Source organism: Xiphias gladius, chromosome 20 (assembly GCF_016859285.1).
Source record: "Xiphias gladius isolate SHS-SW01 ecotype Sanya breed wild chromosome 20, ASM1685928v1, whole genome shotgun sequence".
In the NCBI taxonomy this organism is placed as follows: domain Eukaryota; kingdom Metazoa; phylum Chordata; class Actinopteri; order Istiophoriformes; family Xiphiidae; genus Xiphias; species Xiphias gladius.
The window spans coordinates 12,553,237-12,569,833 of NC_053419.1; the positions used below are offsets into that span (position 1 = coordinate 12,553,237).

General features: G+C 39.4%; 2 protein-coding genes across 2 annotated transcripts; both read right to left on the reverse strand.

Annotated features, from left to right (window-relative positions):
* Nucleotides 1–97: 97 nt before the first annotated feature.
* On the reverse strand, nt 98–8,138 carry snx24 (sorting nexin 24). Its single transcript, XM_040156861.1, has 8 exons — nt 7,939–8,138; nt 7,686–7,759; nt 4,911–4,994; nt 3,750–3,854; nt 3,395–3,489; nt 3,230–3,259; nt 2,931–2,995; nt 98–2,712 (listed from the first exon to the last, which is right to left on the reverse strand). The coding sequence occupies exons 2-8, from the start codon at nt 7,752–7,754 to the stop codon at nt 2,642–2,644; spliced, it is 519 nt and encodes a 172-aa protein (XP_040012795.1). The 5' UTR covers nt 7,755–7,759; nt 7,939–8,138; the 3' UTR covers nt 98–2,641.
* A 710-nt stretch (nt 8,139–8,848) lies between these two features.
* loxa (lysyl oxidase a) lies at nt 8,849–15,706 on the reverse strand. The gene is made up of 7 exons (XM_040156860.1): nt 14,793–15,706; nt 14,331–14,439; nt 13,692–13,829; nt 12,274–12,430; nt 10,267–10,362; nt 9,948–10,063; nt 8,849–9,848 (listed from the first exon to the last, which is right to left on the reverse strand). The coding sequence occupies exons 1-7, from the start codon at nt 15,445–15,447 to the stop codon at nt 9,842–9,844; spliced, it is 1,278 nt and encodes a 425-aa protein (XP_040012794.1). The 5' UTR covers nt 15,448–15,706; the 3' UTR covers nt 8,849–9,841.
* Nucleotides 15,707–16,597: the final 891 nt, after the last annotated feature.

Below are 16,597 nucleotides of genomic sequence, written 5' to 3' on the forward strand. Positions count from 1 at the left end.
TACAAGATCACATTTTGTGTTTGTTTAATTTTTTTTAGGAATTGCATTGTGGCAGTGTGATATGACCAAAACGAAATATCAAGACACTTACAATATATTTAGCATTATTGTAAAATGAGCGTTCTATGACAGCTAGAAGTTTGCATTATATGATCAGCTGGACGATCATATTTTAACTACACTAAACCATTAATGCTGCTTTGTTTGGAAAATGAAGTTGTAGAACAGAGGTGGAAACGTGACTGAATAATGGTGGTACACTCTAAAGGGACAGATTTTAATGAACATACTGACAGGATAGGAACAGGATCAGGTTGTTCGACCCCTGTAGGTACGTTTTCATTTTATTGCTCAACTCTAATTTAGAAAATTCTTGCCAAATAATTTACAATTTGCAGATTTACAAATACAAACTACATGTGGAGGTTTTACTCTGTTACCATTCTTCTGACCTTTTTATGCTAACCCTACAATGTGAGCAAAACAGAATGAAAACAATTGTTAGCTTGTCAGTTGACAGCCTTTTTTAAAGTCACTTTTCTAATAAAGAGCTTATGCTGTCAATTAACCTGGTGTTACTTTTAATTAAAAATCAACTTGAACTTTCATTTTGACAAAGGTAGTTTGTGGAAATAATGAATTTTATTGGTGTCAGTATTTTTACGTCGCCCATTTTAAAGTGCTACAGTAGAATTCCAGTGTTCACTGTAGGTTGACATTATGGCACATTAATGATACTTTTCACATAATCAGAGCATGAAGAGTACAATGTTACACAATATAAATACATACAAGTCTACAAGATGGATGTCTAGGAAATTATTTACTTTGTTAAATCGTGAAATCATGATCTGTTTAGTTGCGGTTAATTGTTCAAGAGGCTTTTAACTTAATTGTGTGGTTATCACTGTGCCGTGGTGGAGGTCCAGTCACACAAGAAAACACTAAAGGCAGGTCAGACAAGTGTTCTGTCATCAAGTACTGTCCATGAAGTGACATGCAACACAAGGATTCACTACAAGTCATTTACAGTGTTCACAACAGGAGATGATTTGTAGTTTCACATACAATAATTTACAGGGAATTACATAAAGACTGTGTATTTTATTTTATATTGCACAGTATTTTACTGGTTTTGTTTTAAATCACCACCTCCCTCACGCATCCCTTGACACAAAGGGTGACTATGCCTTTAATCACCGCAAGTGAAAAATGGTTTTTCTATACATTATTCAAAAAATATAAAACTTAATGCAATATGACTGGTATTAGTGTTAGATACTGGCCTTTAGTTATCAAAAGTATTTTTCCTACTCCTGCACACAAATCAACATGATCCTCATTTCCATTACACAAACTGAAACCTTGATGTGAAAATCTACCTGTACCTAAAGCTACCATGGGAGTTTTGTGCAGAGTTTGAAGCTGGTTTTAATCACCCTAATCCTCTTATAACTGCTCTGTCAACAACTGTAGTGACACTGATCTCAAGCAAAATGTGTCTTTTCTCACTCACAGGTTTCGCCGCATTTGCCTCTGTGCCCAAAACCTCGAGCTCATCACCAGATCAAACTGAGCTGCTCGCCCAGTAGCCCCGCAGAGCTCACTAACACCACTGTCAACACTACAATACCCATTCACAGGCATCTCATGCTCAAGAGAGGGGTTCCTAGCTGGCCCTAACCTCTACAAAAAGCTCAAGTCATTTCCACCCTACCATGTGGCACATGGATGTCAACTCCACCAACTTTAAAAATTCATCCACGTTGTCCCGCTACACTCCCTCAGCTGGCTCCATGTGGCAGCTCAAAACGGATTCAAAAACTAAATCAATGGTAGCGATGTGGTGGCACCTCCCTGTTCGCCGGCCACGTTCCAGCTCCACTCTCCAGCCCTGTGCTTTGTCCTTACAGACCAAAAACTCTTCTCTGTCTCTGGCAAACCTGACAGACATTAGCAATGCCTTCTGGTTCCCCAGCCCTGCAGTGCCATTAAAAAAAGCTATGCTATTTACTAACTAAACTCTCAAAAAAAAAAAAAGACACTCCAGGTCTCCTCTACTTTAATCATCATATAGTCCCAGTTTTTATCCTAAATGTTTTTTTCACTCATTGCTTCCTTAAGAAAGAAGGAAAATATAAGTTCATTTATTACAATGCTTTAAACTCTATAATTCCTGAAAATAAGATTCCAGATTATGCTATCTTTTCCTAACTATTTTGAATGTAATGTCTCAAAACATCTAAGTTAACCTGCCTAACTGGTTCACATATAGGTTAATTATGCAGCTGAAGAAAATTGTTAACTTAAAATATTTTCTAAGGAGAATCAGGCAAATTCACTGAAACACGGTTCAATACTGTGCCTCTTAATAACAACTGATGGTAATTTGTAAAAGTTACTGGGTTTAAGGTCAATAGTTTATGTTTTTTATGCTTTAAAATGTGGTGCCAGCGATTTATTGAAAGATTAGGCAACCTTTTTTTAAATGCCTGGATTTTTGTTATATGCTTTGAGAAATATAAATCAGGCTCAGTGTATCTTTACATGTTATGTCCTTGCTGATGCACACCTAAAATGGCGTGAAAATATGAAGCATCCGTTTTTGTAGAGGTATTTGCTCAGTTTCGGCTCTGCAGCTCTACCTTGGTTGAAGATCTGGGTAGAAAACTCCATGTATCACACCTTCAATCACAACATTAGAACATGCATCTGAAAGTGAAGAAGAAAAGAAAGTTTTTAAATTTAAAAAAGGTAAGATGAATAAGAAGTTCATGCCTGCTTTTTGCTAATTTGTGCATTAGTTTTATAGTTAATTTACCATAAAATAATTAATATTTTCAACTATGCTGTTAGAATGATTAGGTTTTTTTTAAAGTAAATGACAAATTGGAAGTTTGTCATATCATGCATAAGAAACCTGAACTCACCATGTGCAGATGGCAGCAGGTAGGGGTCTCTCAGAAACAGCATGACGGGCTGGTGTGAAAGTTTACTGAAAAGAGTCAGAAAAGGAGAAGTCAAGGGGGTTTGTGGGCGGCTTCGTGCGGCATATAAATTAAGAGTATGAAGACACGGGTGGTGTCACTGACATGCTGAGTGAAGTCCGAGTGCAGAGCAAATAAGGACTGAAGTTTTTGCTGGTTAAAGTGCAAAATGAGTAACGGCCCTGCTGTTTCATACAAAAGTTTTTAAGATATTAACTGAAACAGAAAACAAAATGACTCACCTTGATTCTTCTGATTCTGTATCGAATGACCTTAAAATAGAAAAATAAAGGTTAAGACATATAGCTTTCCAGCAGCCTGGAAACAAACTTTCCCACAGGTAAAAAAAAAAAAAAAAACTAACAAATTGCTCTTTTACTTTATGAAAACCCGCGGTTTCAACTCACCCACAGCTTTCTGTTTTTGGCACTGAAGGAAAGTGGCGGATATTCAGGAAATCCAGGAATATCTTTGGAAGAACCTCATTTTCCATAATTATAGTCTGACAAAACAGACAAAACAAAAGCAAATTGCAGTGTGCGCATGAAGCAGCAGCACAGAACTGAAGTGACCTGCATGACTTTTTTTTGTTAGTTTGAATTTGTTGAACTTTTCTACATTTGTACTGCAGTTTATATATTTACTTTGGGTTGGACAAAATTTGTATTCGGTAAAAAGCAGAAAGATGGCATGCATTATAGTTTTTAGTTCATCTTTAGGAGAGACACTCCCAGCAGGTGGAGTGAAGGTGTATCAGAGTACCTGCAGGTAGAGCTCCAGGCCTTGCCTCCTCTGCTCCAGGACTTTTGGAACCCAGTTTCTAACATGTTTTGAAGGGATCTCAGGTGGCTTTATGCTCTTCTTTAGCTGTAGGGATTTTAAAACATCGTTAAAAGAAAAAAAACAAAAAACTGTACATGGCAGATCAGGTAAGAGGAAAAACAAGAGTAAGAGTCTAGAGCCAACTACAGGACAACGTACGAAACAAGACAATGTTTAGTACGTGGTCCTGGCAACGGCAGGGACACAGTATAAACAAACCACATGGTTTAAAATGGAGCATTTGTAAAAAAAAAAAAAAAAAATAGGGCACAGAGGTGCTTTGAGCTAAATGCTAAGAGATCTTACTGTGGCATGTAAACATGCTAACTTTTTGTTTTCATAATAGGCCTTTAAAATAGTCAATCCCAAGAACGTGAAAGGAAAGCAGCTAAATGGAGTTCAGCTGTCATTCATTTTATATTTACAGCTGTGCTTCTCCTACTGTGACGTGTCTAAATGTCTGCCATCTATTATTTATTAGCTGATGTCATTTCCTGTGCATGCCCATAACCTTTTGTCCTTCTAATAAATAGGTTAAAAAAAAAAAAAAAGGTTTTTCATGTTCCTGTTTCATGAATATGTGTTTTAATGTTTTTTTTTTTGTGAAGCACACTATATCACATATTCTTGTATGAAATGTCCTAAAGAAATAAAGACATTTTTTGTTTATTTTAACCAGTGACTGTTTTAATTACTAATTGATCCACATGTATATATTTTTTTGATTAAACAATTAATTGTTTATTCTCTAAAATATCAGACATTGTGGATGGAGGACCGAAGAGCCCGAGGCGTTATCTTCCAACCACTATATCTGACAGAACAACAAACAAAAAGATCAAATGGATTCAGATAATGTTTGTATGAGAAAAGCTGCGGTTCCTCACGTCAAAGAAGCTGGAACCTACAAGTGCTGGACATTTTCATTTGATAAATTACTTAAAATGACAATCGATTGTTAAAATGGCTGTCGGTTCATCTGTAGTCAAAGGCTAAGCTTAAAGACTTGAACACTGACCTTAAACTCATGAGAAAGGAGGACTTTGGAAATACTCAGCACCTATAAATGATCATAAACTCTGGGGATGCACTAAATCTCACCATTTTATGCAAAGCGTGGAATTCGCTGTAGCGTTTCTCAACTGTGTGCTGTCTGCCATTCATCAGCACGTCAATTTTAAAGACCTGAAAGAAAGAAAAAAAAAACGTTAGTGCTACTTTTTGAGAGTCAGTTGAAGGAATCACGATTTATCACCAGAGTCCATCAGGCAAAAACGTCCCCTCCCAGTTCACACAGTGTGTGACTGACTGACCAGCTGACTGAGGAGCTGTCAGTTACTGTTGATGTCAGCTACTTAGCAAGAGGAAACCTCTGGCTGCCGGAGTACAAAAATACCGATCTGTCAGAGTTACTGTTAACATCCCTAATCCGATTCTTCTCTACTTCCCTCACTCTGCTGCATGCGTATTTAAAAGTCTTAGTTTCACTGCCTGCACGTCCCTGTTCTTGCCAGCATTATGTCAAGGAGGAAATACACCCTTAAATTACGGCAGCGTTGTTAATGCAATTCTGGACTCGTTTCATAAATGCATATGACTATATCTCCCAAGAAGGATGGCCAACAAGTAATGATTACTAACAAAATCCTGTTACAACTCAAAGAGCTTTAAGTGAGACAACACACCTAAAAAATGGCATCTCCACTGTGGAAAAAGAAACGGCAAAAGAATGTGAAAAACGTCCAAGAGTGATGAAATTGTTCCATTTGTTCATAGCCTTTGCTTCTTGTAATAAAAAAAAGTTAGTGGTTGTTCTTTGTAAAAAAAAAAAAAAAAAAATCTACTTCTTTAAAGTGGAGTACTTGGACACCTGTGACTGCTGAACACCTCCCTCTAAATCACAGGCACTGAAAAGCTTAGTACTCTTTTGGGAAACCACATGATTTTGGAAAGTGGCCACTCCAGACTACTGGCACCAAATTTGAGGCACACTAATGTCTAAATCTGTTCACTTCTTCTGCTTTTTCTTCTCAGGCTTTGTTGTTGATGGATATGTTGGACAATTTCACCTTTAGGGCCTCTTAATACAATACACAAGAATGGTATCACCTCATCATTCTGCAGATCAGGTGCCGGCCATGACCATGATCAATCCACACACAATACATTTTCTCAGTTCAGTGTTTCCACTATTGGTTGCATTCATTCAGTCCCAGCAGGCTGTCGAATCCATTTTTTGGTATACAGTGAAGAATTAAGAGGTTAAAGGAAGTGTTCGACATTTAGGGAAACATGCTTATTGGCTTTCGAATGTGAAGCTGAGACAAGCAGCCGGTTAGCTTAGCTAGGGGAAGCTGCTAGCCTGGCTCAAATTCAAACTGTCCCTTTAACTTTGGGTAAATTAGGGCACAGGGATCGAGTCGGTACTCAGCGTCAGCGGACATCCTGAGCTGAGGTGTCAGAATTGGGACTACTTCGTGACAGAAAGCCTACGGTACAAACTGGAGGGATGGAGTTCGACGGAGGTGGAGGTTTACTAGACATGGAGGCTCTAATGCATTGAACATGCTGTTCAATGCATTATGGCAAATGTAGGAGCTAATGTTTTTCTCACAATTGAAAACAGGATATCTCCACCTCTGTTTCTTCTGATTTTGACCATTTCTTCTTCTGATAGGTCTTTAACAGCTTTACAGAAGTTCATACCTAAATTGTTGGTTTGACTCTTTAAGCAGCAACTTTTAGGGGTTAAACTTAATTTGAAAAGGTTTAATGACATTTAAAAAGAGAGGTCCACAATTTTTCTCTTCTGTCTTACATCAGTCGTCAGTCGTGCACAATGAACACTGAAACAGGCTTTTCTTCATTCCTCCCGTTCATGTTGGGCCGTTAGAAGATCTCTTCCTGGTGCGTTTTTAAAGTAAGTGATCCAAATCCACATTTCTTGCTTTGTGCAAAAATATACTGAAAAGTTTGCGTGAAACTAATCAGAGGTTTCAGCCGTCTAGGTTAGTCAAATCAAGCGGATATCATACAAAATAACGGGCTCTTTGGTATAAAATTCCCTCTTTGTGTTTCCCTGTCGAGCTGCAGGACTGCGACTCTGGAACATACTCACTTGGTTTGTCTGACTCAGATGGCTGAAGCCCCACGTTAACTTCAGATAAACTTTTTAATATATGTAATTTTTTTTTTTTTTTTGCACTGCTGGAGGATTTCTGTCCACCATTGCTGACTTTAAAAGCCCATTGGGATGGGGATCTTTCAATGGCCACCATGGACAGGAAAAAAAAAAAAAATTGGTTGGAGCACGATGATCTAGTTTCAGTGCTCATATATGGACATCTGACTACTTTTTGAAAAATGGACTTGGAAAACTGTGAACCTCCTCTTCAATATGAGGTCTCCTTCACAGCGAATTGCTGGCAGCTTGGGGGTCCTCTGATCTGGTGACCGGGGCAGGTTGGTCTACATGCCCAGCGGCTCTTTAATCCCATGTAAATTCAAAAGTCAGTGTGAACGCGACGTTAAATTCCAGGTCGGTTTTTTTTGGGAGGGGTTATTTATTTATTTATTTTTTTTTTTTCCCTGTATAGATTCTTCGATCAACAGATCGGAACAGTTTCATGTTTGCAACGTAGCCCAACAACAACAACAACAACAACAACAACAACAAGGTGAATTCAGAGCTGATTTGCTGCAGCCGAACAGTCGGTAACCAGGCAGACCACGACCTGGAATTAAACGGCGACATTTACGCCGCTTGAACCGCAGCTATTGCTATTTCGAGGGTAAAGAAACAGCATCGGACTCGACGTTAAAAACCGATGACAGCAGCAGTGCGGACAGACAGAGGTCATTTGTGGGCAAGCTCACCGTGTATCCTCTCTCGATCGAGTTGTTCTCTGAGCGAAACGACGGAATCACCACTCTCACTGGATGCATTTCGGCTTGGAGGAAATTTAAAAAAAAAAAAAAAAAACACGTAGAATTTGGTAAGAAATGTTAGATCCTAGGGCGCGCGCGTACACACACACACACACACATATAGATATATATATACACACTCACTCACTCACTCACTCACTCAGTCACACACACACGCGCGCGCGCGCAAAGACACACTCACTGCTGGTGGTTTGACTCCGGTGTCTCTGGCAGCCCGATAAAAATCCCTGAATTCAAACGAGAGGGCGAAGTCTCGGTGGTGCGCCCTGGCGGAGCGGAGGATGGAGCAATCGACAGCGCCGGGGAGAGATTTGATGGCGTACTCTCGCCTTGCGCAATCGTGGTGTGCAACACAGGAAATTCTCCCGTTGTCTGCCGAGAGTCAAAACGTTAACGGTCCAGATATTGCTCATGTTGCGAAGGAGGGCTTTTTTTCTTTCTTTCTTTTTTTTAACATATTTTCAACTTTATGGAGTTCACGCAGAGATCCTTTCTTATTTAACCATTGGAGTATCAATGGCTGGTTTTAGTAGGCTACGTTGATGGTTTTCCTACATTGGTTTGAGCTAAAATGAGTGCGAGTAGCTTCTAACTACTGCTAAAACCATTATTTGATTAATTACTCAATCAACAGAAAACTGGTAATGCTTTAAGTCCCCCTGTTTAAGATTTAAAAACAGTATATAAGCAATTAATAAATGGTTTATAATACAATATAATGTAGTTATAAGCATGTAAAAGGACATTTTAATGATTTTATTAATGAAGAGTATTTGGCATCTATTACAACTTCTTCAAAGAATTCATATTTTATATTACCACATCTGTGTTTTACTATATTGTCATTCATTATCTGATTATATACCAGCCTCCACTTGTGGGTGCCCACAGCAGAGAGTTATAGTTGTTGTTATATACATTAATAAACAGTTAAATCTGCTCATATTTAAATTATAATGTGTTAAATGTCATTAATGAATTGTTTATATGCTGCTTATAAATGACTTAAGGTGTTACCAAGAATTTCAACTTATTTTTTTAAGTTATTTATTAAAGGTGCATTCCATCAATTTTACACATCAAGATCAGTTTATTAATGGTACTGAGGCTGCCTGTAAGCAAAGTAATAAGAGTAATAATCCAAAAGCCAGCCATATAATGGACTCTGCCGCCTCAGTTTTGACCATTGTTTTTATAACTTGTCTCTCACAAGTCCCCCATTTTTTATTAAAAGTGAACTGCTCAATCACTGGATTAAAAAAAATAATTATAAAAAATAAATAAATCTGTTTCCAGCCTCTTAATTGTGAGGATATTCTGCTTTTCTTTGTGACATTTTACTGACTAAAAAAATGATTAAAAGGTAATGAAAATAATCACCGGTTTACAGCCCCATCTATAACCTTTTGTATTCCCCTTTTTTTGCATGTTGTGTGTGCGTGTGTGTGTGTGTGTGTGTTTTCAGCAAAGAAAATAAAACAGAGTATAAAAAGGTAAGACAGGGAGAGAAAAGGTCACTTCAAACTGATATGTCTAAAAAAGTGATACAATATCACAAAGTTTTATTCAAGTTTCATCAAAAGCTTTGGAGTAAAGAACATTTCTTCCGTTGGATATAAATATAACAAATACATTTTTAAACAAGTGGTTCATTTTAAAATTGTGATATAATTGATATTGACTTAACAATGAGGGCAAGCTGGTTTATGTGTGTATTTAGCTATTTTAGGCTTCTAAATTGAAAGGATTTTATTCTTAAACTATCTTAGAAGTATGAAATGCAAGCATACATAAGGAAAATGTAAAAATCTCAAAGAAAAGTTGAAAAAAGAATATACTTTTCAGTAAGGAGAAAAAAAACTACATTCCCACACAAGCAAAGAGGAATTTGACAATATCTGGCACTATAATGTCAGATGATTTCTACTCTTTTTCTGAATTGGGAGTATTTTAAATTATAAAATGAATGCAAGTCTTACAAATTTTATTCTATGTTTTTTTTTTTTTAATGTTTTCAAATGCAGTCCTCTTCATTGTCACTTACAGAACGTCTCAGCTGAGTTGCTGTGAATGACTGTCATCTCTTAATACCTGAAAAATATATACAAAAGAATAAAAACACAATACGGATTAACAGAGAACACAAAAAAATATCAAAGAAATATTTGTCCCCTCTGACGTGATACTTACGATGACATATGACAACCTGACACAGAGGCGTAGTTGCCACTGTAGCGAACATCACAGCGCACATTGTTGTTGCTGTAGTCCGATTCTGGGACCTGATAGTACGGATTTACACTGATCTGTGGAAAACAACCACAACAAACGTAAAAACAAAGGGAATCAATAACACAGCAGCAAAGATAACTGTATCAACAGCACAGACTTTTATCAAATGTTCATGAATGCAATGTGGTTCCACAGAAGTGTAAGTCTTTTAAAGTTTGTTTTTGTTTTTTTAGTGTCACAGGAGGAGGCCAAGTGTCATCTGGTATTTCTAACAAACCTTGAGGATATAGTTTCCAGGTTTCACATCTGTGATGTCAATCCACTGGCAGTCGATGTCTGCGTTATAGGTATCATAACATCCTGGGCTCAGGCCCTGCACATTGGACAGCATCAACATAAAACATCGTCTAAACAAACAAACCTCTTGTTTAAACAATACAAGGCTACTTTACATATTGAACAGTAACTGTAGCTTTAAGAACGTTTTTTTGTGTAATGTTATTATAATCTATGGTCTAATGATAGGAATAAAAAGCTTATAATAAAATGAACAATAATTAGTCTAAAAGTGTTTTTGGATGCAATGTCAACAAAAAAGAGAAGAAAAAAGTAAAGGAAAAAATCAGCCAGTCAAAATAAAAGAAAAAAAGAGCAGGATGGAAAAAGAAAAAACCAACTGATCACAGATATTCAGGTAGGTGGGGTCATTTTACAGGAGAAACAGGAAATCGGTGAATCACCATCACCACTGGCTCATGCAAAAAAGGAAATACTAAAGCTGTTCACTAAAAGACAGCTGCCTCAGTAAAAGAGCAGAGCACTTAGCTCCACTCTCCTTTTTTTTTTTTTTAGAAATTTATGAACCACAAATCCTACAACCAGGTCATTTAGTGAAAAGCAAATCAGTGAAGCCATTATCCTCATTTAGGTGAGACCGCATGTGTGGCCAAATGAAACTAGGTTTATGGCTATCTTTATAGTTGTATTTCTTGACGTGAACTGGCTTTTATTTTGGAAAAATTACAGTTTAAATAGGCCTTTTTTTTTAATAGAAGATTTGTTGATGGTAGGAAAATCACAGGTGTAACTGATAAAATGAATGATGGCTGAATTCCATTCGGCTGCTTTGGTTTCAGGGTGCTGGTGTGGTGCATGCTGGCTCACTGCCACACTGTCATGGCTCACCGCGCGCAGAATAGAGACCTCATTAACGTTATTAGTAACAAAGTCAAAAGGCCTGCTGTGAAAAAGGACTATTGTTCTGCCCACAGGGTGCTAGTACAATGTACAATTGTCATGAACAGTTAGTACTATGAAAGATGACTTGAATATGAAGGCGTGTACGATGTGTAGATTAGACTCTTGTCGTTTTGGTCATTGTGGTCATTTTCAAAACAAATGCCCTGTTGTGAAAATAGTCCAGGTACAATGCAGAGAAGAGTATACAAATGTAACTGTAAAAATACGGTGTCTCTAGAGAGTGTGGATATTTAAGGTTTGACTTCAAATTTTTTATTTATTTGTTTTTGGATAGTTAGGTGTTAGTTCCTTTTTCTTAATCTTGTGTTTATTTACAGCAGAAGCTAGCTGCTTGATCCAGAATTATTTGACATTGTTGCCGTTGTAGTTAACAGGAGCTAACTGGCTAAATTTTGTAGCTGGTCTGATTTTCTGGCCACGTGGGGGCAGCAGAAATAAGCTGTAAACACAACAATGACATATTATAACCTCATAAAGTTGATATGGCGAACTTGTTAGCAAACATTTGCTTACAAACACATCCAGTAGACACGGCAAAAAATTATAATTAATTTAGATCTATCTTTCTGGCCACCTGGCAAATATACGTCCAATATTCGCTCTGTTTTGGTCCCTTCTCCTGAAGGAAACATCTGCCCCTTGAGTCGCTAAATGCTTCACTGTGTTCAACAGCCAGTTGCTAACTTTGTCTGTCTTGCCGGGCAGATAGCATACAGTTGGTTTTTAGAGCTATTGTGCCTACTGCTGCAGCTGAAAACGACACTGATGAGAGCGGTTAGAGTGAACCAAAACAGTAAAGTTGTGGGCCGTAAAAACCAAAACAATGAGCTGAAAGAAACAAAAACCCTGAATAGAGCTGGGGGGCACCGCAGAGTCAGATAATAATTCTCTTTGGTTTTGTCACTACGAGCGACCCCTTTCATATACAAGTATACATGTTATCCTTTTTTGAAAAAGAAATGTTGATAAGAGCAGCTTTAAAGTCAGAATAACATTTGCAGATAACATTTGTTATCTTTGACACCTGGGTATGTGAGGTGCAGGCATACCGCCTGTAGTATCCGTAGTCACAGGAAGTGTCCTCCAAGCAGAAGCTGGCCTTGTGGCCCTCAGCCACCGACTGTTGAGTGTGGGCATCCAGCAGGTCGTAATGGCTGAACTCATCCATGCTGTGGAAGTGCCTGTGGATCAGCAGCACAGTGTTCAACAACTCCAGACATATTCAAACAAAACTGAAAACTAAAACAATCAGGAACTGTTTGTCATGTTTAGAGACCCACCAAGGATTGTTTTTATTACCGAGCCACATTTATAAAATTCCTGATTAACATTTAAATACATCTCGTTGAACATTTCCTGGTGTTCATTCAAATAGACTGAAAAAATCACTGGTGTTAATTTGATTTATCATTTATCCGGTTATGCAGACCTAAAATGAATCTGTATCTGGTTTCACTCCGTAATCTAAAAGACGGTTTGTTTAATGAGACAAAAACAGTCTAGATTTTAACTTCGGTTGACTTTCAAAACACTGACAAAATAATGCTATACATTTTAAATCAACATTTTATTGAAATGCTGCCAAATGTGATCCACGTCGGGGAATGGCACAGTGGCCTGCTTGTTTCAAAACATAACTATGGACTAAAGTAGTTTCTATGGGATCTAGAAAAAACTAGGCACTTTCCCATAAGCTCAAGAACAGGATAAAAATAGCAGCAGTTTTCCTTTTTGGCTCATTCTCCTCATCACACAGCTTTATATTACAATGTATGTCTTTGCAGTTGTAAATTAACTGAATTGAAAGGTCATGTGAAGTTCAGTCACGTCATTTTGTGAAAGCCAAAAGCAGGTTTACTGTCTTTATGCAGCGATTGTAAAAATAGAAAATCACATCTTTAAAAATCTAAAATAATACTTGTATTAACATGTCAGCTCTGATATCAAAATCTCTACAAAATGATAGAACAGCCAACAAAAACTATAAAGCTGCCAAAAGTAGCACAACTGTGGTTCAACAGGGGGTGCCATACCACAACTACAGACTGAGAGGGACAAATCGGGACGATGGTATCTCTTGAAAACCACTGGTTTGTAGTTGTTTTGAGGAACAAAACAACTGCATTTATACAATTTTATAGGCACCTGTGTAATTCTCCTGTATTTGGTTTCCTGGCAGCTTTATACCTTGTTAAATTGAAGTCAGAGTTATAGCTGAGCCTGTGCTGAAAAAGGATACCGTGCATGTGGAGCAAGGACAGTTTAAAAGGTGTTAAAGACCACAACAAAAAAAAAAGAATTGGGAGAGTTGGCAAAAGTCAACCAAATTCCACCTGGACTCAAAAGGTTTAAGACCAGCACATTGGCCAGTGAGAACAAAAAAATGATGCTTCCATGTGTGACTGTGAGGTGGACACAGCACTGACACGACAGTACACTCACTGGTGACAGCTGTGCCACTCCCAGGAGTAGCGTGGCCTGCTGGGGAGGAAGTCCGCTGTCCCCTGGTTCTTGACTCTCTGAGGGAACCTCAGCAGCATACGGGTGTCGTAGTCTCTAACACTGGCCCTGTAGGCTGAGCTGCAGAATCAGACCAGAGAAAGCGGATATGTGTGCAGAAAAAAAGCAAAAAGCACCGGTCATATATGGAAACCATGACATCACAAAGATTGTTTTTCATGCTACATCCCCTCCCCTGAGTGGAGCCGACTTTCGGCGTCTGAGTGAACGCAGTCTGTGTAAATAAATGGTTGGAAAAAAAAAAGGTTTTGGGGCACGTGGTTGTTAGGGTTAGTTTTTGATAATGTGTTTACCATTCAGGCTTTCCCTTCTAAAGCAAACTATGATTAAGCTTTTACAGAAATCCACCACTCCACCCCTCTCCACCATCAGTGGCAGGCTTCGGTTAATTTTACTTCATCTCACGCTTACACCGAGCAGCCCTCACCCACAAAACACTTCAGGTGGTTGTTATGGCTCAAAGCTGTCTGAATCACACCAGACTAGGCTGCAAACCCAGTTTTTTTTTTTTTTCTCTCTCTCTCTCTCTCCTTGGGGATTAGTCCTGACAGAAGTCTATACCTTGACAAACAGTTTTCCTCGGCTGCACATCTCAGGTTATACATCGGGACTCTCTGGGCATAAGCAGAGGCTTGAATGTAGTACGGATCAGGTACAAGATCAGGAAGACCTACAGCAACGTAACGACAACAACAACATGATAATAGCTGCACAAGACAAGCAAATAGAAGGGGTGTAGTAAACATGAGTCAACCAATAACCAATCAACAAACACTTTAACAGATGGCAAATAGATATTAAATACAGAAACTTGAAGACAAAGAGACACCAGATAGACACGCGAACTGATTACTTGATTAACTGATTGATTGATTGATTGGTTGATTGATTGATTGATTGTCTGACTGATTGATTGATTGATTGTTTTGAAGCATTTTAGCATCAGAAACATCACCTTAAGAGGCAATATCGATCCCATTAATGACTTGAATGCTGTTTTGAGAGCACTTCCCCCACTCTTACCGTACTGATGATACCTTGTGCCATATCCGGGTCTCGATCTCGGCCTCGGTCTCTCGTAAACGTCATAATAATTGTAATATGGATTATCGCTATCAATGGACTTGTAGGGGTCGTAGGGGTCGTCGGCGACCATCATATCTTCCCTCCTGGGCAGAGGTGGACTGACGGTGACCTTCTCCTGGGTCTCATTGGCTTTGTTGCTCCTCTGCGTCCCCGGGCGCTCACCGGGCCGCTCGTGGTGATGCTGGCGGTGCTCGTGCCCTCTCACGAGCCTCTGGAGCGGAGGCACCAGGCCACGGGGGCCGTGCGGGTTAGACGCCGGCCTTGGAGGCTGCTGCTGCTGTTGGGCCGCCGGCTGGCTCTGGGTGTCCGGATGTCTCACGCCCGCATCTCGGATGATGGTGACAGGTCGCGCCTGCACTTGCTCCTGAGGTGCGCCCCTGCGCCTCGGTGGCTGATACTCCGAGCCCTGGCTTAAAATGCTAAAAATCTTGCCGTTGTGTGACCACTGTAGTGTATTCCGCAGAGCCGCTCTTTGGTTATTTCCTTGATGTGTCCCCGGATTTCTCTGACACTGGGCACCTTGCGGGACGAAAACAAATAAATAGACGCACGCATATGCGTAAAACGGCGTGCCAAACATGCGTAATCCCATTATGACCGCAAGTAAAGGAGATTCTATTTGACAAAGCAAATATTTCAAATGAGCCGGGGTTGCCACTCGTCTTTCACTTAAATATCCTTCATCTCCATTTGAGGGATATCCAGTGAGCAGAGAAGCAAAGCTAAGTTTCAGTGTATCCGTATGAACTCATATCGCTCTGCTCCTGCAGCCTGCAGATGCGCCCAGTGAGATGATGGTGAGGAGGAGGAGGAGGAGGAGTTCAGCATTTGGAGTTTCTGAATCTGTTATACAAGTCTGGTGCTGCTGCTCATATAACCATTGGATACGTGATGTCTGATCATGATCAGCCAAGTGTGTTTGATAACTGTTCCGTCTGACCCTGAACACTGTGTGTTCGTAGCAGGCAATCAAAAACGTCTTCTCCATCCACCACAGATGTACATAGAGTTTTATGAAAAACAGTGAGCCACAGAAACAGACGCAAATTTTCGTGTGAAATCCATCCTGCTGAGTTATGCTAGCATATGGCTATGATGACCCATTTCCTATAAACTAGTGTAGTCATTTACTTTCTCTGCCAGACCAGCAACATGTCATGATAAATAGCTTTTTTCCCTGACTGTTGGATGAACTCCCAACCAAATTGCAACACACTCCAGCAAAACCCTCTGCACTCATGCACTTTCTCATAGGAGGAACGCAGAAACCTAAACATCTCTCTTAGATCTTCTTGCAACATTTTCAGTTTTTTCTGGGGAACAAACTCCCTCAACCACCCCACTACACACACACACACACACACACACACACACACACACACACACAGCCACGCCTCAGTCCAGTCTGCTGGAGCTTTGCTGAAAACGTGAAAGACTCATCACATGCATCTCACGGTAATTTTCTATAAGGTCATAATTAGTCTGTTCCGTGCAATAAACAAAATGAGGCCGCGGTGATACTTGATATCTCTATTACTGCATCTGGTGGCAGACTGGTGACCCCACGCTCCTCCCTTGATAAATCTAAGTCATTTGCTGCAGCCCACTCAAATCACTGCCCTGCTATTAACGCCAGAGGTAAGATGCATAGCTTAGGAAACTTCATCCAAGGTATTCATTTTGCGCTGTCTAGCAAAGCAGGGAATTCTCTCTAGCGTCTACACAATGGACAGCAGGATGGC